General features: G+C 34.4%; 2 protein-coding genes across 2 annotated transcripts; one reads left to right on the top strand and one right to left on the bottom strand.

Annotated features, from left to right (window-relative positions):
* Window positions 1–22: 22 nt before the first annotated feature.
* LOC106126702 (uncharacterized) lies at window positions 23–9,736 on the bottom strand. Its single transcript, XM_013324485.1, has 14 exons — window positions 9,563–9,736; window positions 9,404–9,485; window positions 9,144–9,231; window positions 8,865–8,967; window positions 8,581–8,662; window positions 8,247–8,343; window positions 7,631–7,850; window positions 6,488–6,569; window positions 6,332–6,422; window positions 5,942–6,041; window positions 5,492–5,582; window positions 2,409–2,505; window positions 1,643–1,975; window positions 23–828 (listed from the first exon to the last, which is right to left on the bottom strand). The coding sequence occupies exons 1-14, from the start codon at window positions 9,582–9,584 to the stop codon at window positions 73–75; spliced, it is 2,244 nt and encodes a 747-aa protein (XP_013179939.1). The 5' UTR covers window positions 9,585–9,736; the 3' UTR covers window positions 23–72.
* Window positions 9,737–10,081: 345 nt separating this feature from the next.
* mtRNApol (mitochondrial RNA polymerase) lies at window positions 10,082–20,232 on the top strand. Its single transcript, XM_013324676.1, has 24 exons — window positions 10,082–10,332; window positions 10,465–10,572; window positions 10,649–11,219; window positions 11,425–11,559; window positions 11,797–11,971; window positions 12,397–12,507; window positions 12,733–12,894; window positions 13,082–13,411; window positions 13,721–13,861; window positions 13,947–14,065; window positions 14,627–14,801; window positions 15,090–15,208; window positions 15,545–15,760; window positions 16,107–16,256; window positions 16,439–16,657; window positions 16,891–17,100; window positions 17,272–17,426; window positions 17,518–17,669; window positions 18,105–18,264; window positions 18,558–18,687; window positions 18,950–19,072; window positions 19,307–19,478; window positions 19,818–19,909; window positions 20,000–20,232. The coding sequence occupies exons 1-24, from the start codon at window positions 10,188–10,190 to the stop codon at window positions 20,127–20,129; spliced, it is 4,200 nt and encodes a 1,399-aa protein (XP_013180130.1). The 5' UTR covers window positions 10,082–10,187; the 3' UTR covers window positions 20,130–20,232.
* The last annotated feature ends 1,146 nt before the right edge of the window (window positions 20,233–21,378 follow it).

The following is a 21,378-nucleotide window of genomic DNA, read 5'->3' as shown; positions in this document are numbered from 1 at the left end:
ATATTGTCAAAATAGCTATTATTGCAGAATAATACATTGATAAGAACACCTATACCAATTAAATTAATAATTTTACTTAGTTTTTGAACTTTTGTGCACAATTCGTTTATGTCTACTAACACATCCCGCAGTTCTGAATGTCTTGCCACATTCGGGACAAGGGAACGGTCTCTCATCAGTATGTATCCTGTGATGCACTTTTAATATCTCCATTGAATTAAACCGTTTCCCGCAAACGTCACAACTGAATTTCCTCTCGTTAGCATGATACGCAAAATGTCTTCTATACTGAGCCATCACATGGAATGTCTTCCCGCAAACTTCACAAGTCTTCCTAGGAGTAGTATTATGTGACGATTTATGTAACAACAGACCACTCTTGTATTTAAATTTTTTATCGCACAAATCACACGAGTAAGATTTGTCAGCCGTGTGCATATCGAGATGGGCGACCAGATTGCTCGTATGCTTCCCACATATTTCGCAAACCTTCCAATAACGATATATCAATTTGCGAGTTCTCTTTTTCCTTATAGCATTTTGTTTATTAGTTCTAACTTGTTTTACATTTGGTTTCTTATCTATGGACATAAGATAATCGTTGGGACACGTGTCCATTAAATCATTATTAGTCCCGCGATTGTGCAAAACTTCTCCCGCACCTTCATTGGTTTCAGCTATATGTTCTACTTTTATCTTTTCTCCTACACAAGTATTTCGTAACTGACGATCTATTTCTTGACATTTCCGTCGAAATTTGTAAGCGTTTTCTAATTGATTCGCACAATTTAAACAGATCTGTGAAGGCAAACTATCGGATTGATTCACCTGAAAAATTTATTAAAAATATATTCATTTCTTAGTTTTATTGGAAGTAGATTCGAGAGAAGATATTATGTGAATTTCTTCTATACATCTGAAGTACAAAACAATAACTCTAACGTAATACAGTAAACCAAATTGTATTGACAATTTGATAAGTGTGTCTGTATATTTTAGTACTTTCTTAAATTGCGCAATATTGATAACATTTCATTGAAAATATCAATGAATGTGGTAAAAATTAACTGAAACAATAAGGGTGTTGTGAAATTCCACGACCATTATATCGTGTCATAGTTTTATCTTAAAAATCTTCGAACGAAGATCATCGAAAATTATTACTTCATTTTGATTAAACGCTCAAACATGCAACTAATAATGCCACAAGATATTCTTGCAGGAAGCCTAATTTTGGTTACCTTTCCTTTCCCACCTCATTCTTATAAGTAAACTAGCTGTCGGCCGCGACTCCGTCCGCGCGGGATTAAAAATAGATGTTGGCCGATTCTCAGACCTACTCAACATGCTCACAAAATTTCATGAGAATCGGTCAAGCCGTTTCGGAGGAGTATGGGAACGAAAATTGAGACAAGAGAATTTTATATATAAGATGATGAAGGGAAAGTGGATTTGGCAGATGGGGGCGCGCAGTGAGAAATATTCCTCCATCGAATAAAGGTAGTCAATGCGTTTGCTATTGCGTATCTCTATACGTATCGGTTGCTTCGCTAATTCGACGTAATCAGGTGGCCGCTTGCGAATTTGCCACTTTATATGAAAAAAAAATCTACAAGATGTCAAAAGATGTAATTCATAATACCTGGATACCTCCTATGAGTTTCAACTTGTATGCCAATTCGACGCCGTCTTCATCTTTTTCCTGGAACACATTGACACAACCTGGCTCATTGAAACAGGACCTGCATTGTCCAGCACACTCGCGCTCCGGCTTCACCTGCAGCAGCTGTTTCAGGTCCAGTAGTTTCATGTCATCTTCGTATTCATCCTCCTCTAAAGGCGTAACTTCTACTTCTACCCTATGGTCCTTTTTCTCTAAGTTGTATTGCCGTTCCAATTCAAAGTAACTCGACATCGCGTCATAGTACGGCCATTGCTCGTTGAGTAGACCTTGTTTAGCAAATTTCTGTTTCCACTGAGAATTAATATATTACTAATGTATATGAAAAAGTTTTAACATTTCATGCTTATGTTTATTTGTTTAACGTTTTCAACGCTACTACAATTTTGTCGTATTAAATTTAATTCGTAATTAGGTGGCACTGAATGTGTTAAAAGATGGAAAAGAGGTTTACAATCGCACTCAGAGTTCCGCATACCGGAGATTCCTTACTGTGGGTAACGCTTGAGGGTTAGTCTTACTATTGTTAAATGTTATTTCCATACTAAATACATTAAGAAAATTGTTACTGTGATCATAAAAAAATAATAAAAATAAAAAAATGAAATTAAAGTTGTAAAATAAAAACAAATTTTTGGAGTTCACATTATTCTGATAATTACAAAACAATTGATATGAAAGTTATTTAGCTGTTTATTTTTATTACAATTTTTATTATTTAACTTACCTTAAACGTCTTCAACAAGTATGTCCATATTTCTGATATATCCAACAGACTGTGGTCTATAGGCATACCGATGTTCCGCAACTTCTTCTCGACTTCTCTAAATCAAGTGGGAAACATTAATTAAAAAAAAAACTATTGCCCTTACGGTTGGTTTCTGAGGTCTAAATCTCTATATAAAACATATCGTCATTCCTGTCGTTATCTTTGATAAAACAGACATAACAATATGTTTTAAACGAAGACTGGTCACAGAAACACTTTGTAAGACTCATATCGTAGGTTTTAGCTGCAGAAACTCCAGTTTAAAAACATGTTGCTATCTCAGTTTTTTCAAGCAGAATGAGAAAGATGAGAATATATTAATGTACCAGTAATTCTGCAATGGAGTGATACGGTTTAATTTTGATGTTTAAACGGAATTAAAAATGAACGTAAAAGTATATATAACTACTAACTGTAACCCGCAACTCCGTCCACGGGGAATGAACAAAAACTTAATTACTAGCCCATGTGTTCTTCCAGATTATGTTCCACATCGTGCCTAATCTTAGGGTGATCTTTGCATCCGTCCTGGAGATACTTTCAAACAAACATCCATCCATCCAAACATTCGTATTTATATATTAATTCATAACGAATATTGTTTATTACTATATGCCATTCTAAATGCTATCATTATAATATATACTATAAAATATAAATAAGAAACAATGTAGTCACATTATTTTATATGTAACGTAAGGCTCATTAGTATATTAATTGGATACGGGCAAAATAAGGAAAACATTTTAATACGGAATTATATAGAACTTATGCGTGATAATTCTAGAAGCTATTTTAAAAGTTTTAAGTATATTTGGAACATAGATGTAGCGTATGCATAAATGTAGTGTTGTTTGTCTCGAGGGTACACGTCATAAGTACATGCCGGACAGAGGAGGGGTCGATGTCAGACCTTTGGACCGGCAACACGTGTCGGTACGTGAACGAGCCAAACATAACGCAACGAATGCTACAGTAACGATTTTGAAGCGATTCTTTTCATTCGCAAGCTGAAATGTAGGTGGACACCAAGTTTCAATAAAAAAAAAATTGTTTCATTTTTAAAGAGCGTTTTTTTTGCAATAAAACGTATTATTAATAATATTTTAATTAGCTTGCTACTGCTTTGTTTCTTAATTACCATATTATAATTATAAAATACATGAAGTTGTTATACAGCAAATAAAACGACATCGTAAACATTTAATGCTATTAACGTTGATCGGAACATTTTTGTTTTGTTGTATGTAATGTGTAAAGTACGTAATAATAAAATAAAGAACAAAGTAAAGTTTGTTTTTAAATACTAAGATTAACTGTATATTGTAAATTGATTCATCTATTTTCGAAAAACCGCGATCTCTGCTTACCCGTCTGGGTTAAGGCGTAACGGCTTATGGAAAAGAGTTCAACAGGGTCCTCTAAGATGCTTTATTTAGAATTTTTAGCCATTTAATAAAGTTTTAATCTATTAAAAGGTATAAGATACAGATGAATTGAGAATCAATTTTTTTAAAGTCGTTAAAGACAATGTTACCTTTACACGTGATTTTAAAGACACATAGTAAGATGAAAGTAAAAGATAGACAAAGCGAGAACCACTTCCTTTGATACAAAACGATCTATGTAGTCATATCTATACTGTATTTAGCTAAGAGTGTGCTCAGTTATTTAAGATAACAAAGAGGCTTATAGGTATCAAACAAAACAAAGGGCTAAAATGATTTATGCATGCACTTGAAGAACCTGTTCTTTGTCGCGTTATTTTTGGGCTGTGACGATAAAAAGGTAAGAAAAATATAAATTTTAATAACACTGTATCGCATCAACGTAATTGCGCATCAAATTTTTGATTTTAACAGGATCGAACCGAAAACATAAACAAAATGGATGGACGGATGTTTGTTTAAAGGATCTTGCTGAAATTTGGCATAAATGTAGAACAAGCCTGGAAGAACGTAAGCCACTAATTAGTTTTTTTTAATTCCGCTCGGACGAAATCGCGGGCGGCAACTAGTTTACTTATGTTACATACGTCATATACTTATACTTTGGTAATATCCTCGATAGCTTTTGGACTAAGTGCATTATATTAGCATATAAGTGTGGTCCGGTTTGAGTTTGTACGCCATTAGTGGTCGTTAGTGACCATAAAAAGCTGAGGCAAAAATCTGGTTAGCGAGTTTACGACTTACTAGAATAGTTGTCTTTGAACTTTACTAGCTACTTAGTTAAACCTATCCAGTAATAAATCACCCATAGAGTAGTAAAGTTTGGTACGATATTGTCACCGGCAAATAATATTTGTCGCCTGTTTGTAATTTGGCTAGAAAAAAATCAACAATTTGTAAATCGAACTCATTCCCAAAGCAATATTCTTTATTTCTGCAATATGTAAACCAATGCATTGATGTTGCAACAAAGTATCATTAGTTAAGCTTCTAAAATGTAAAATCATGTAAAAAATTTGAAGAGTTCATTAAATTAGCTATCGCCCATGACTCAATCCACGCGGAAATAAAAAAAAAAACTTAATTAGTAGCCTATATGCTCCTCCAGACTATGTTCTACATCTATGCTAAATTTCAGCAAGATCCTTGGAATAGTTCTGGAGATATCTTCTAGAAACATCCATCCATACATCTAAACATTCGTATTTATATTATAATATTAGTAAGATAAGGTTAGGTTAGGTTATACGATTGAGAGAGTCGGTGGCTCAGTGGTCAAGCACTTGACTGACAATCTGCAGGTCCTGGGTTCGAATCCCGCCATGTAACAATGTTTTTTTCGATTTCCGATTTACATATGTACATTTATCCGACGTTCTTACGGTGAAGGAAAACATCGTGATGCAACCTGCACATATCTGAGAAGAAATTCAAAGATATGTGTGAAGTCAACCAACCCGCACTTGGCCAGCGTGGTTGACTATGGCCTAATCACCCTTAACTTAGGGTAGCCTCCGAGCCCTTCGGTGGGGACGTATAGCGAGCTGATGACATAAGATTAGATGTCGTGATAACAAATGAATAACTCACCTCCAACCTTTAATATGATCCTTAGTACTTCTGAAAAGATGACGCAAATCTGTCCGCGAACTTATCAAGTTAAACACCCATTCCTCCTGCCCTGTCCGCAAACACAAATCATATAACATAATATATTTTAGAAAAAGCATTTTTAGTAGCCGATTATTTGAAATTTACTATTATTTCTAACTTGTGTTAGTTCACGATAATAGTCGAGTCGGATTCGAACCTACGACCACATAATCTTAAGTTCGTATCTTTAATCTTTTGACTATCATAATTATAGTATAACTCTTATTAAATATATCGGCAGCTCAAGGTCATGTGCAATCCTCCCTCCACATCCCATTACATTCTAACACAAAAATTGTGTTATCCACAACTCGCGCGATCTTCAGAGCCGCCAAGATATCTGAAAACATCTATACTAAAGCTAAAGTTGTTTGCAAAGTGACTTACAATCGATAATAGGATTCATACTGCCCTCTCCCAGGTATAGTTCAAACAGCGTGTAGTACACCCAGCTTTTGTTATTAGTCGCTTTCGCCTTTTGGTATTCCTAAGTCATAAATGACTACGTATAAATAAATTTAAAAAATCTTAAACAGTACAAAATATCAGAGATTTCAAAGGCTTTAAGGATGGTATGGGTCCATTTGGGTAGTGAAAAGATTTAAATAAAATAAATTTGGTGGTTTTCGGAAGGAATATTTCACTTGAAAAAACATTTATACACAATTTTGTAAATGTTACTGGTGTGATAGTATTAACACGTTGAATGCTACTAAGATTTTAATGTACAAAAGTGACGTCGCAATGCGAATCAGTGGCACTGAAAGTGTTACTTACAGAATAAGTCGATGCCCATTTCTTGCAGAGTTCCCTCCCTGTTAACACAGTTGGAAAATCATACTCTTCTGCCATAATCTTCTTCAGTTCGCTGTACAAAGAAATCTTTTATATACTAAGATATAACACATGATTCAAAATAACGATAATACTTACTTCCATGCCCATTTCCTTTCTCTAAATAACCAATCGTTCTGCAGACGAATCTGTATAAATGATTCGGTAATATCTTTAGACCCTGGAAATAATAAAAAATCTATTTTTTTGTTTGATGGTCAATGGATGGATCGATGGATGTTTGATAGAAGGTATCTGTAGAACGGCTCAACAGATCTTGGTGTAATTGGACATATAGAAAACATGATTTGGAAGAACACGTAGGCTACTAATATTTTTTTTTAGCTAGTCAGTTTATAATATTTGCTTTACAATAACCAGTTGGAAGCTATGTTAATAAAAGATGATAGGTAATAGTTCTCGACGACAATATGTTTATTTTAACAATCCAAAAACATATTTTTTTGCCTTTAACCAAAATGAAATTTTTAAGAAGTGACTAACGTTTGATGTATGATATCACACGAGCCATTGACCTCCATAAAACCATTGTAATGATTATTGTTTTGTGACGTCACATCATTTTTTGTAAAAAATGTTAAAGGAATGTTTTCTAAATAAAAAAAAATCAATTAGGTTGTGTTCGATTGGCGATTTTAATTGGAATGTCGTAAAACGACCAATATTTTTGTTAACATTATTCAAGATTGATTTGCTGATAGTTACGAAATCTAGTTCATTCATAATGAAAAAAAATAGTTCAATACAAAGGCCATTGTCTCTTATTTCTTAGTTCATTGAATTTAATTAATTCTCTTTAGAGTATTTAAGATAACTGTTTGTTTTTTTTGTCGTCACATTTAAAAGCGGATTTTCATTGGCGAGATATGTCTCCGAAATCCTCGTATGTGTTATGACACGTGTGGATGTTTCACCAGTAGAGACCCACATTAACCGTTGATTTCTGAGTCGAAAAACAAAATGTATAAAACATATCGTCATCCCTGTCATTATTTTTGACAAAACAGAGATGTGAGATATGTCCTTTTTTGGAGTCAGAAACCTACGGTAAGACTTATAAAACATAAGGTCTTTTCTCTTTGCCCTACTGATTGCCTTGATCATTGATGCTTATATTACAGTAAATTTCAATTGTTTTAGCAAATTATTGCTATCTCTTTCCTTCTAAGAGAAGGACAAGGATAGCAAATTCACAAGTAAGGACATTGGAGAGTTACTTACATTGAAATTCTTCAGTATAATTTTCTTTTCTTTCATTGTTAAATCCCTGGAATTGTTTGTCTGTCTTTTTCTTTTCATTGATGAATTTTCTCGGCGAATCCGATTCTATCCAAGATAGATAACTTGGCTCAAACTTCTGGTAGTAAGTCAACATGGGTTCATATAGAGGCCAGTCATCCGCACCACCGGTGCCATTTCTTAATTTACTTCTGTGTTTACGCTACAAATAAATATTATATATCAATTGATACATAGTTATATTAAAAATAAATAATTGTCCAGTATTATGATTCAGTCGTCCGGGACTAGATGTTGAATATTCATCATCTGCTCACTATATGTGTCCCCACTGAGGGGCTCGGAGCCTGCACAGTGCGGGTTGACTTCACACACATCCTTGAATTTCTTCAGAGATATGTGCAACTTGCAATTTTTTCTTTCACCGTAAGAACATCAGATAAATGTACATATTTAAATCGAAAAACACATTGGTACTTATTGGGATTTAAACCCAGGATCTGCAGATTACAAGTCAAGTACTTTTAACTCCCAAACCACCTTCACACAAGACAGTTTTTACGATGAAACTTTAATATATTATTTATTTGATAATAACCTGAAATGTCATTCTAATGTGATGCCACAAGCCTTTTAAATCCTGTATGTAACAATCTTCAGGTAAACCTTCCATTCGCAATGATTTCTCTACCATCCTGAAACAAATAAATGTATGAAATCTTTGCTTACTAATATTATAAATGCTAATGTTTAAATGGATGGATGTGTGTGTCAAGGTATCTCCGGAATATGTCAATCCATCGTGATGAAACATGGAACGCATAAGCTAGTCTTTAAGGCTTTTTTTTTTTAATTTTTGCGAACAAAGTCGTGGGCGACGGCTAGTATTTAAATATGTTTAATTGCTAATTATTACTTAAAAGTATATTTACCTCCACATTGTATGGAAATCCATCTTAGATTTTTTAGTCTCAGATATAGAACATATTAATTTCAATCGCCACTCATTACTCCCTGCACCAAAAAATTAACAATTTTATATAATGACAGAAATAATAATTTTTTTACACATAAAAAGTATTGCTCATAATAAAAAACTAACCTTATTTATAAGTGGAATGTAAAATTAAAAAAAAAAGATGGCCTTTCAACAGAGCAATGGATATTACATTGAGTATATATAGTATAAGCTATAATTATTACTTAAAATACTTACATGATGCATATTTCTCTAAAGCTTTGGATATTTCTAAGTTCTTTTCAAATAATTTGTAGTACTTCCAACTTTTGTTTTTAGTTTTTTTGGAAACTTTATACATCTGCAAGATTCAACCATGATTGTTTATATCAATAAACCAGTGCCACATTAAGTTTGACTTCCCAATTGTCTATTTTAGTTTTGCAAAATCAAGTAACGCCATAAAAATGGTAACCAATCCCATGATGACTGCTAAAAGTTTTGTTTTAATAAAGTTTAATTATTAACCATACTTACATCATATGTATATGACCATTTCTTTCTAACATGGTCAATTGTCATTTCTTGTGGAAATCCATTCTCAAGAAGTATTTTATGAAATTCCCTAAATAACAAAAATAGTGATAGTTAAATTATATGTATAATATGAATTGTTTACATATGTATTGAATTTCTGAATTACAAGTCCCTCCATTTTAGTGGCTTTTGGGCCATAAGGGACTTCATTATGTTTGTAATGCAATATTACACTAATATTATGCATATAACATACTTACTTCCATGGTTGTTTCTTTTTCTGAAATAACCATTCGTTTTCAAATCGTGCCTCTAAAAACTTGGTAACTAGCTCAGGATTCCCTAAATATACAAAGATATTATCGAATCAGTTCGTAAATTGGATTCTAGTAATAGAATTTAACTGGATTTTTACTTACAAACAAAAGTTTTATCTTCCATGTTTGTTTTAGGTAAACTATGGCTCAGTTCTATTTAATTAATGAAAAATATGCTTAGTTAAATTCAACTTTTACATAGTTTCTCTTAGCTATAAATATAATTATTAAAAATATTTGTAATTTTGTTTATTAAGTGATTTTTTAAATGTCAAATTTGACAGCTAGTTCACAACAATCAAATCCGTGACAGTTTGACAGTTAACGACAGAGTGCCATTATTTCTGGTTTACACTATGCCAGTCCAGTAATATTATAGTACAGCATAAAATCAGCGCTGGCAAATTGTAAACACTTCCTAGAAAAGCATGCCAGGCCAACTCTACTGTCCTACTGTATTGGCATAATGTAAGCCAGGCGTTATGCCACAAATCATAACCATAAACGTTTTGACTTAGAATTTGGTTGGCATAATATTTCTATACTCTGTCTCTGCACATGACATTGATGAATAAATTTCTGAACTGAATAACTTATCCAAACTTATCTGTGATTATTTTGATAATTTTTTGAAACTTCAAACTTCAATTTCACGTGGTTTTCGTAAAAGTGCCCTATTTTCGGCATGCTTAATTTTGTATATTTGTGAATTCTATTCTTAAGTGATATGCATCGTCTCATTTCAGCCAAGAATTTCTACCCGAGTAGTTTTCATGGGATTGGTTTACCCCATTGTACTTTAAAAATTATTCGAGCTTCAGATTTAAAATGTTCATTCTGTCAAAAGGTTTTTCTTCAAGCACATAATCGAGGTATCTAATGAATTAATGTATTTAAGGGCGTTAAATAACCTTAAATTCATAAGATAGACTGCGTTTTATAAGCACTGCGTTTTTATTTATAACCTTTTTTATGTGTTGCATAACTTTTCGGCATCGTTTTAGACTTCAACATTCTTACCAGGCATCAGTCAACCAAACCTGCCAGCGTCAGATCGCATAAAAAGAAGTTAAAACATAGCAATTACAAAAAATATGGAGAGCTACTTGAAGGTATAATGTTTATTTTAATATCTCTCCGAATGTTTTTGTTTCCAAACGTAAACAAAGAATTTTGTTATAATTCTAGTTGGAGAGACTGCGATGACAGAGATGAAAGTGTCAATCAGTAAATTGCATGCTGCACACCTATCCAAACTAGCCTCTAGTTCTGTTTCACTTGGTCAACTTCATCAGCTCACTAAAAAAACTCCTAAAAAAGATGACATAAAAGTTGATCAAGAACTACTGCAAAGTGTTAAGGAGAAGATTTTAAAGAAGAACACAACCATGCCAGTGATTAATAGAGATATAAAATTAGAAGATGACGAATGTGCTTTGGTTTTTACACATCATAAAATATCTTCAATTGAAGAAAGATTTAAAACCAGCCAGTATATTAATATGGTAAAGGAGAGTTATTACAATTTTCGAAAGGCTACTATCTATGACCAGCGCTTACAAGATTTACGGTATGCTATCAATGAGGGACTGACACAGGAATTTGACCTTGGAATGTCACCAATTAGGAAACCAGATAATATAGATGTTGAGCCTCAAGCTTTACCAAAGAGTCCCCATGCTGTTTTCAAAGAGCTATTTGTAGATAATCCACTGGAGAATTATGATAGAGAATTCATGCATCAAATGTCCAATTATCAGTAAGTACAGAACAATCATATACTACTCTTTTTGCTATTTTTATATTAGCAATGACTAGCTTTGCTTAAATCAGATTGAGAGGCAAATAAAAAAAATTGGAAAAGCTTAGTTGTCAAAGAAGTTTCTAATAAATATATATATTAATACTTATTGAGTAAAAAAATATGAAATCTTTTTTATTAATTAATTGTATTCATATTTCAGATTACAAGGTATAGCACACCCTGCATTAGATGTTTGTGATGAATCTGTATTTCATCATGAAATAGAACCCAGAGATGATTACGAGGATGGGTCCAGTGAATCTCTCAATGTTACAAAGTTGAACATAAAGAAAGCGTAAGAATATTTTTTTAAATAAACTGTATTATTTCCTTATTTAAATAAGCTCATAATACTCAAGAGATCTACACAAATACACATTTTAGCTCATTTTATGTTTTTTTTTCTTGTGTCAACGACCATAATATGAGAGGGAAAGATGCTCTGATTTAATTGTGTAATTTGAATTTTAGTTTGTTAATTTAGAATGACCAGAATATGAACAGATTTTAGTAAAAAAAAAATATTTTCCAGCCAGCAGGCGATAAAGCAAAAGAAGAAGAAAATGAAAGAGAAACGTAGAATGGCACAAGAGATCAACATGAAGCAGGACATGCGTGAGCTGGAGAAGCAAGGCAAGCAGCAAACGTTGCACAAACTGCTCACAGCACATTTGCAGCTGTTGTGCTCACTTAATATGATACAAGAGGTAAGGAATAACTAACACTTTTTCATCGTCACCATCACCAGCTCACTATATGTCCCCACTGAAGGGCTCGGAGCCTAACCTAACAGAGTGGTAGTATTAGAGAAATGGATAAAACTGTATTTTTCCACCATCTGTCTGCATCTAGATAACCTACATTTAAGGCAGTGACTTGTCTGGTTATTCTTATCTATGTTTATATCTGCAAAGAAATATGAATTTGATAAAATTTTAAATGACACAGATTTTTATTTATCTATACTTTTAACATTATAATTTATTTATATTAATTTTGATCAAAATCTGAATTTTCTAGAGATTTTTGACTGTTTGAGGTCATTGGCATGGACATTATTTGAGTGCGATAGATTTTTTTTGCCATTTTATTATTTTACAAAACAAAACCATTATGTTTCTGTCATTTGCAGGGTCAGCAAGTTTTACAGTATTACAGAAAGAGGCAAACACATTCACCTGATAATCCAAAAGTTATGGATGTCAAAGTTTACAACACATTGCTGCATGGATATGCATCACAGGTAATAAATATTAAAAACCTAATTTTATATAAAATCGGGTCTTGACAGACAGATGGACACACAACAAAGTGATCCTACTAGGGTTCTGTTTTTTTTCCTTTCGTGGAATGGAACACTAAAAATTACATTGTCAAGAGTTTATTTTCTTCCAAAATAAAGCAAAATTAAAAAAAATAGTGACAACAAAAGATCTTTTTTGTTATTAATAAAATTGTTTATTTTTAGGGAAATATAGATAATACCAAAGCACTCTTGTCGTTTATGCAAGAAGATGGAGTAATATCCAATGCTCAAACATTTGCAGCGATATATGAATGTATTGAAAGGAGTAATATTAAACAGAAGTCATCAGTATTAGAATTCTATAATCAAAAGATGCAAGAAACGGTAAATAATTCTTTTTAAAATTTGTATCTTGTATAGCCTGACCACGGATATAAAAAAACCTGACTTATAGCGTCAATCTTTATTATAATTAAATAAATTTCTATTGTCTTATTTATTAGTTTTTGGTCAAGCTATAATTAAAGAAAGTTATAATTTTTTTTTATTTATATCAACATTATTTTTACAGGGTATTACATTAAATGATTTATTAGATAAAACTAAATTTGTCTATGACCAGCGTGAAGTTGTGTTAACCGCAATTCGTAGGTTGCAACCTGATTTTGAACCTTCATACACTCCACCAGTACTCGATTATGACTGCCCTTTACTGGAAAAGTTAAAACTATCTGATACAACAAATAGAAAAGGTTTGCTCACTTCACCAGCTGAAGGGTTACTCGGTTTAGAAGATATGAAGAAGAAAGGTCAAATGCAGTTAGATATGGAGATTACTGGAGAGATTGAAGTTCAAAATATTGCTGTACAAGATGTTGAAACGGACAGTGTGAAGTTATATGTAAGTTATGATGGTTATTTTTAACTTAAATCTTGATAATATTATAAAGATCTATAGATGTTTGTTAAATGGTATCACCAGTATGGCAGCATGGATCTTGCAGAAATTTGGCATAGATGTAGAACATAGCCTGGAATAACACATAGGCTACTAAGTTTTTTTTTAATGTCATGCAGGAGTCGTGGTCGACAGCTAATTGTCTACAATAATCAATTTTGAAAATATATAAAGAACATATTTTACAATGAAATTAAATTTATAAATTAATATTATATGATATATTATTATTATAACAATTTTTTTTTCCAGAGGACAAAATTGCGTGAAACGGAAGAGGAATGGCGTACAATTATAAAAGAGGCATTTTTACGCAACTTAAGCACTCTGAAGTCACAAAGTAATGCTTCACATTCCGCCATCACATTGTACCCATATCTGAAAGTTTTAGAGGTAACGCATATTAAGATTTAGTGACCATGTAGATTTCTGTCATATTTATTATGTTATTATTTATATTTTGTTTTCTTTTTCTCAGGTTGATCAATTTGTTGAATTAATGATGGGTGAAATTTACAAGTTAGTTGATGGCAGTGAAAGTTACAGCCCTACTCTCAAATTGTTGCAGAGGTCTCTCGGAACTCAAGTATATCATAAGTTAGTATTACTTACTTTGTACTTAAAAATATATGGTTTCTCTTTTATAATGTAACTTATTATATCAATGGTGACATCCGAATGTTGTGATACTTGTATTAAAACATGTTTTAAAATGTACTTTCGAAGAGAATGTGAGGAAAAAGAAAATATTACTAATATTATAAATACGTATGTTCAGATGGATGTTTGTTAGTAAGTATCTACAGAACCGTTAAAGGGATCTTGATTAAAATTTGGTATAGATGTAGAACATAGTCAAAGAAAAACAATTAAGTTTTTTTTATTTAATTCTGCACTGACAAAGTCGCTGGCATCACCTAGTATTTAAAAAAATGTTTGGATAGTTTCAGAACTCCGGTTTTTTAGCAAAACTAATTATTTTTATTAACCTACTAGCTGTCGCCCGCGGCTCCTTCTTGTTCTTCCAGGCTATTTTCTACATGTGTTGAAAATTTCATAGAAATCCGTTTTTCCGTTCCGGAGATATTTTCAAACATCCAGCCATCCATACAAACATTCGAATTTATAATATTAGTAAGATTATTGTGATACTTTTAGATATCAAATAGAACAGTACCGACGTAACGGCGTGCTGCAGAAGATCGAGCAGATATACGAGAAGTACTGTGAGTGGTATTTACATCGTCACTCGGTAGATGGCTCTGAGCAGCCGTACAATGGCCGACAAGTGTGGCAGATGTTGGAACATCAGAATAGAGATGGTGCTAGTTTGGTAAGCATATTATTTTATACTTAAACTAACTATCGCCCACGACTCCGTCCGATTCTCAGACCTATTACTATGCATATAAAGTTTTATAAAAATCGGTTTCGGAGAAGTATGGTAACTAACATTGTAAACATTGTAACTTTATATATAAGATGTGTCAAGATTTTATGGCTTTTTTGACTTTATGCCAACAAGAGCTGGTTATTAAAATGTTATGAATTTAAGTTTGTTGAATGTTTATAAAACAAAAGATTAAAAGCAAAAAAATATAAACGAGTCACTTTTTTACAGGATTTGGATGAGACGCCATGGCCAATGGAAATGCGTCAGAATATCGGAAAGTTTTTATATAACATCATAATTAATGATGTCAAAATAGATGTCAACATATTTAAAACCAAAGCCAAGCAGTAAGTATAGTATAGAAAAATATTTTATAAAACACAAGTGTGAGATTTTCATCCATAGAAAAGGGTAGATTTGAAATAATATTTTTAACAGCTATCGACGGCGACTCTGTACGTGAGGAATTAAAAAATATATAATTAGTAGCCTATGTGTTCTTCCAGATTTGTTCTATATGTATGCCAAATTTCATCAAGATCCATTAAGCCGTTCTCGAGATACCTTCAAACAAACATCCATCCAACCATCTAAACAGTCGCATTTATAGTATTAGTAAGATTTGTAGGGTGGAGTAGAGCAAGAGAGTAGAGAAAAAATAGTAACTTTTTTTTAATTTGCAGGAAAAAGTTACCGGCAGTATACAAGGTTCACCGTCCATGGGGTTGGCTGGTTCGTCTGGAACTGAAGCCGCATCCGGTGGTGGCGCGGCTGTGGGCGGCGGCGGCGCGCCCATCACTGCGCATGCGCGCCGCCCTCGCGCCCACACTCGCTCCACCCGCGCCCTGGCGCCATCACTCCGCCGGCGCCTACCTCGTCACTGATACACCGCTCATACGGTAACACTAAATAATCTTACTAATATTATAAATGCGAATGTTTGGATGGATGGATGGAGTTGTGTAAAGGTACCTTCAAAACGGCAGAATGGATCTTGATGAAATTTGGCATGCATATAGAATATAGTCTGGCAGAACACATAAGCTACTAATTGTTTTTTTAATTCCGCGCAGATGGAGTCGCGGGCGATAGCTAGTATAAAGTCGAATGTAACTTAGTTTTTTATAAATGCCCAAATAATTTCAGTACATTTAACTCTGTAGTTGTAAAGTTTAGTATTTTTAATACAAATTAAAAGTTATTCTTTTTTCAGTAAAGGTCGTAAAAGGTTGAATTTCTTAATAGGTTGCCATTTTACGTGTCAAATCAAATGAATCGGATAGAAGAGTCTCCCCAGAACGCGCTGTACCCAGTGCTGGACAGCCTCAACCAGCTAGGAGAGGTTCCATGGGTCATCAATCAACCTATCCTAGATCTGCAGATAAAAGTTTTCAGGTATTTACATAAATTTTATGTGCTCTATAATTGGACGAATTAAATTTTGGATGGTTGTAACGTTGGCCTAACAGTGAGTAAAGAAGAATTTGAAGCTATGGAGGGGTAGTGAAAGTTAATATTTATCGCATAGAAAACAACGTAAAACCTAGTTCAATACTAGTGTCGTATTAATATTACAGGTCAGGTGGTAATAAGAAGCTGGATATTCCATCCCCGGCGTCTTCACTGGACGCGTCCCAGTTCGCAGGGGGCGGAGCTAGCAGCGGAGGCGGGGCTGGGGGCGGGGTGAGCGCGGCTACTAACTACAAACGCCGGCTCGCGATCAACCGAGCGCGCGCTGACATGCATTCGCTGTGGTGTGACGCTCTGTATAAACTATCGCTCTCTAATCATTATAGGTAAGACCTACGTTTATTTATTTAGGTTATTGCAGTTAGAGAAAATAGCCACTACAGAACGTTGCTTGACTATCTTCTATTATCTTGTATATTATGTAAATTAGATAGTTGGATGGTTAAATGTGAGTTTGGATCTCGTTGAAATTTGGCATATATGTAAAATATAATAATGTTTGGAAGAGTACATGGTGCTTATTTAGCTGTCTATTCCTTAAATATGCGCTTATTGCCAGGGACTGTATGTTCTGGTTGCCACACAACATGGACTTCCGTGGTCGTGTGTACGCGGTGGGGCCGCACGTGTCCGCACTGGGGGCGGACGCAGCGCGTGCACTGCTCCGCCTCGCACAGCGCCGCCCGCTCGGCCCGCGCGGCCTGCGCTGGCTGATGCTGCACGCTGTCAACCTCACCGGCACTATGAAGAATAACACGTTAGACGAAAGGTAACAACTTCATATAATCGTTCAATATTATAGCTTTGTTATAAAAAAATCTAAAAGAAATTCATCGGAAGTTTATATTTTAACCGTGTTCTTAGAATAAGGAGACAGAATTCAATGAGCTTATTTTTGACAAAATCTTCGTTTTGTAAAACGTAATTTAATTTTTCTTAGGTATGAATACGCACAGAGTATAATGGACAAGATCCTAGACTCAGCGGACAAACCGCTGGACGGCGAGGGCTGGTGGCAGCGCTCCGAAGAGCCCTGGCAGACCCTCGCCTGCTGCATGGAGATCGCCAACGCCGTCAGATCTCCCAACCCGGAAGGTAATATATTTATAATTGTTTTTTTTTATTTATGTAACAAAATACTGCTTGCATTTGTCTCAAAAAATTGAATTTTGTGTATATTGTGCAGAGTACGAGTGCGGATTCCCGGTGCACCAGGACGGGTCGTGCAACGGGCTGCAGCACTACGCGGCGCTGGGCGGGGACGCGGCGGGCGCGGCCGCAGTCAACCTCGCCCCGCTGCCACGCCCACAGGACGTCTACACAACTGTCGCTAAAATGGTCACTCTCAAATCTTACTTCTTACTAATATTATAACTGCGTATGTTTAGATGGATAGATGTCAAAGTATCTTTGGAACGGGTCTAGATGAAATTTGGCATGGTTGTAGAATATAGTCTGGAATATCATATAGGCTACTGATTAAGGTTTTCCTGGAATAACATATAGGTTACTGATAAAGAGTCGCGGTTATAAAGAGGAAATATTTGATTGCTTGTGTGTTTTGAATAGGTTCCGAAACTACCGTTTTGAAAAATTCTTTGACCGTTGGAAAGTTACACCATCTCCGGGTGTCATAGGTTATATTTATGACTAGATTTTTTTTGCCGCGGGCAACTGCTAGTTAGAAATATTTCTACTAATTTACGCAACAGCAACAATATTATACAAAATGAACTCTGTTTTCATACTGTTAAGGTTGATTTTCGTGTGCAGGTGGAAGAGATGCGTGCTCGCGACGCGGCGGCCGGCGTACCCGCTGCGCTCGTGCTGGAGAACTTCGTACGAAGGAAAGTTATCAAACAGACTGTGATGACCACTGTGTATGGAGTCACCAAACATGGCGCCAGATTGCAGATAGCCAAGCAATTGAAAGGTTTATCTTATCTTCTTACTAATATTATAAATGCAAATGTTTAGATGGATGGATGGATGTTTGTTTGAAGGTATCTTCAGAACGGCTGAACGGATCTCGATTATATTTGGCATAGATGTAGAACATAGTCTAAAAGAGTACAAAGGCTACTTATAAAGTTTTTTTTATTCCGCGCGAATGGAGTCGTGGGCGACAGCTAGTCTTCAATTTTTTTTTACTGATATATTTATCTGTTGATAGATTACACCAAATTTTAATAGATCGGGCCATAACATAAATATTTTTATATATAGATATCGAGGACTTCCCCAAGGATCAAGTGTGGTCATGCTCTCAGTACCTGACTACGAAGACGTTTGACAGCCTGCGGGAGATGTTCACCTCCACCAAGCTCATACAGGACTGGTTCACTGACTGCGCCAAGTAAGTGACTCCTTTAAAAAAACAACATATCTTACGCTTGTAACCCAGAGTAGTAGGCAGAGACCGCACACCTCCATTTGACTCGGTCCTGACACACCCCTTTCTCTTCTTCTTCGCTTAAAAACTTACATAACAATATTTTTGCCTTAATGTAGTTCAAACATGAACAATACTAATAAGCATTTTTAATAGTATTTAAAAATATTTCAATCCATTTTCTATTCTTTATTAGTGTTAATGTGAATATATTTGTATATTTCAGATTGATATCTGGGGTGTGTGGTGAGAGTGTGGAGTGGGTGACACCGCTAGGTCTGCCTGTCGTGCAGCCGTACTACCGGCGTGCTAACTCAGCGCACGCAGCCGCACCACTCGACCATCACCAGTTAGTACCACATACTAATACATACCATGTTATAACGGCTGTGGTTATTATCAGACATATTGAAAAAATTGCGAATGTTGAAAACTGCAAATTTTAGGTTATTTTCTGGCGCTGTAAAAATAACTTTTACCATAATAGTTTTGCATTTGAGACATAAATTACTTTCAAACTTAAATAACTTAATTTTTATTTTATAATTTTGTTATTTATTAAACTTTTTACGTTGTATTCCAGACGTCCGTGTACTATGAAGCAGCGCAACGCTTTCCCGCCTAACTTCATCCACTCGTTGGACTCTACGCATATGATGACGACCGGCCTGCATTGCGCCGCCGCCGGACTCGCCTTCGTCTCCGTGCACGACTGCTACTGGACTCATCCCGACACCGTCGACACCATGAACAAGGTGAACACACCCACATGCCGTTACATAATGTTGATATGACGTCATATAACGCCGACTCGACGTCATACTACGCCGACATGACGTCACACAACGCCGACATACCGTCACACAATACCAAAGCCGTCACCTCCGGTATACAGTCACACTACACTCTCACCAAGTTATATATTCCACACAGCTTCCACTTAAAATGTTCTCCGTATAATATACTTGACATTTCTTTTTAAATGTACGATAAAATACACATTTATTAGCGTCTTTCTTTCTTAAAATAAAAATTTAATGACTTTATAATTTCCAAAACATAGGTCCATTAGTAATTCTATGTCTGTTTATCAGATCTGCCGCGAGCAATTCGTGGCGCTGCACTCGCAGCCGATCCTGCAGGACCTCTCCAAGTTCCTCGTGCAACGGTATAGCTACTCGCAAAGGTAAAATACATTTTGCGATATGAAAACAAAAACCCTTAATAACCTTTATGATACTTTCAAAATATAAAAATGTTTTTTTTTTATTTTCAGTGAAATAGATACACGTGAAGGTTTAGGTACGGAGAATAAGAAGCGAGTGAACAGCGTGCTGGGTCGTGTGCCGCCGCGCGGGGACTTCGACATCAATAATGTACTCAAATCTGTATACTTCTTCAGTTGAACAATACACTCGAATAATGTCTACTTAAGATTGTATATATTTTTATATTTGACATCAAAGGTATTGTTTTATTAACTATGATAAACATTTCATTGATTAATTACATATATGTGAATTTTAGGGTTCCGTACCTCATAGGAAAAAATGGAACCCTTATTGGAATTAATTACATACATGTGAGTTTTTATTAATGCAAAAACTTTTTTTACTATGATGAAAAGTTTTTATTATGTTTTGGCATGGAACATGAAGGGGTATTAATTCTTGACAAAGATAAAACTAGCTATCAGGGCAGTGTTTTTGTATTTCAAATTTTAATTGTTTAATACTAGCAGTTGTCTGCGTCTGCGAGGAATTATAAAAATCTAGTAATAAATATTGCCAGCATCATCCGAGGATAGTGTAACTTTGCATTATTTAATGAATTTTTCAAAAGATGCAGGAGAGTCGGAACCTTTCAAATTTTTTGCTCTTTATAAAATAACTTTTGAAGGATCCTTTTCGCTGAAAATTACTTTACCGTATTGTAAATTTTGAATTCGTATTGTACTTATAGACTGAAATGTAGACGATAATATTTGGCTAAGGTTTTGATAAAAAAATATGAAATGAAAAATGTTTGTCCATTTTTAGTGTTCACTGTGTGGTACACATATGATTTCTTATTGAGTTGTTAATTTACCAAACTTAATGTGTTTAAAACATTAAAAATTGTCGTTTTTATTCACAAATATAATTTTCATAACCGTAAACAAATTTGTTATAAATTAAATGTTAAATGTTCCTAATTATGACGTCATTGTACTAGATATTGTGGAAATCATATTGCTTATGTAGTTGGAACGGGACACATTTGTTTTTGTTATATTTTCCCTTTTTGTTCTTCCTTGTCAGTATACCATAAGTAGATTAGAGTAGTGTGAATAACAAACAATCTGTGATTTGTTAATATAGAAAAAAAAAAGTGGAAACAATTTATTCGTTTTATTTAGTAAAAATAGCCCAAAAAATGAAGTAATAACTTTAAAAACGTGAGCTGCTGTTCGCTGAGCTGAAAGTTAAACCCAAATTAAGTCGCAATCGCGTCGGTACGATTATGCCAGCTCGTTTATTAAATCATAAGGAAAGGCACTATTGGATTGACATGTCCGATAAGGACAAATAGCCCAAAAAAATGTTAAAAAATCTTTAAAAACCCAGGTTTAAAAAAAAAACAGTATTTCATGAATAATCATGTTTAATCTCGTAC

Source organism: Papilio xuthus, unplaced genomic scaffold (assembly GCF_000836235.2).
Source record: "Papilio xuthus unplaced genomic scaffold, Pxut_1.1 DF824992.1, whole genome shotgun sequence".
NCBI classification, from domain to species: Eukaryota; Metazoa; Arthropoda; class Insecta; order Lepidoptera; family Papilionidae; genus Papilio; species Papilio xuthus.
This window is presented reverse-complemented; position numbering and strand designations above follow the sequence as displayed.

Bases quoted from the DNA above. Each gene is read 5' to 3' on its own strand.
- mtRNApol (XM_013324676.1), top strand. From the start codon at position 10,188: ATGCATCGTCTCATTTCAGCCAAGAATTTCTACCCGAGTAGTTTTCAT. The intron at 11,972-12,396 runs GTAAGGAATAAC...TGTCATTTGCAG, and splicing joins CACTTAATATGATACAAGAG to GGTCAGCAAGTTTTACAGTA. The intron at 14,802-15,089 runs GTAAGCATATTA...ACTTTTTTACAG, and splicing joins ATAGAGATGGTGCTAGTTTG to GATTTGGATGAGACGCCATG.
- LOC106126702 (XM_013324485.1), bottom strand. From the start codon at position 9,584: ATGGAAGATAAAACTTTTGTTT. The intron at 8,663-8,864 runs GTAAGTATTTTA...TTTTTGGTGCAG, and splicing joins TTTAGAGAAATATGCATCAT to GGAGTAATGAGTGGCGATTG. The intron at 8,344-8,580 runs GTAAATATACTT...TATTTGTTTCAG, and splicing joins GATTTCCATACAATGTGGAG to GATGGTAGAGAAATCATTGC.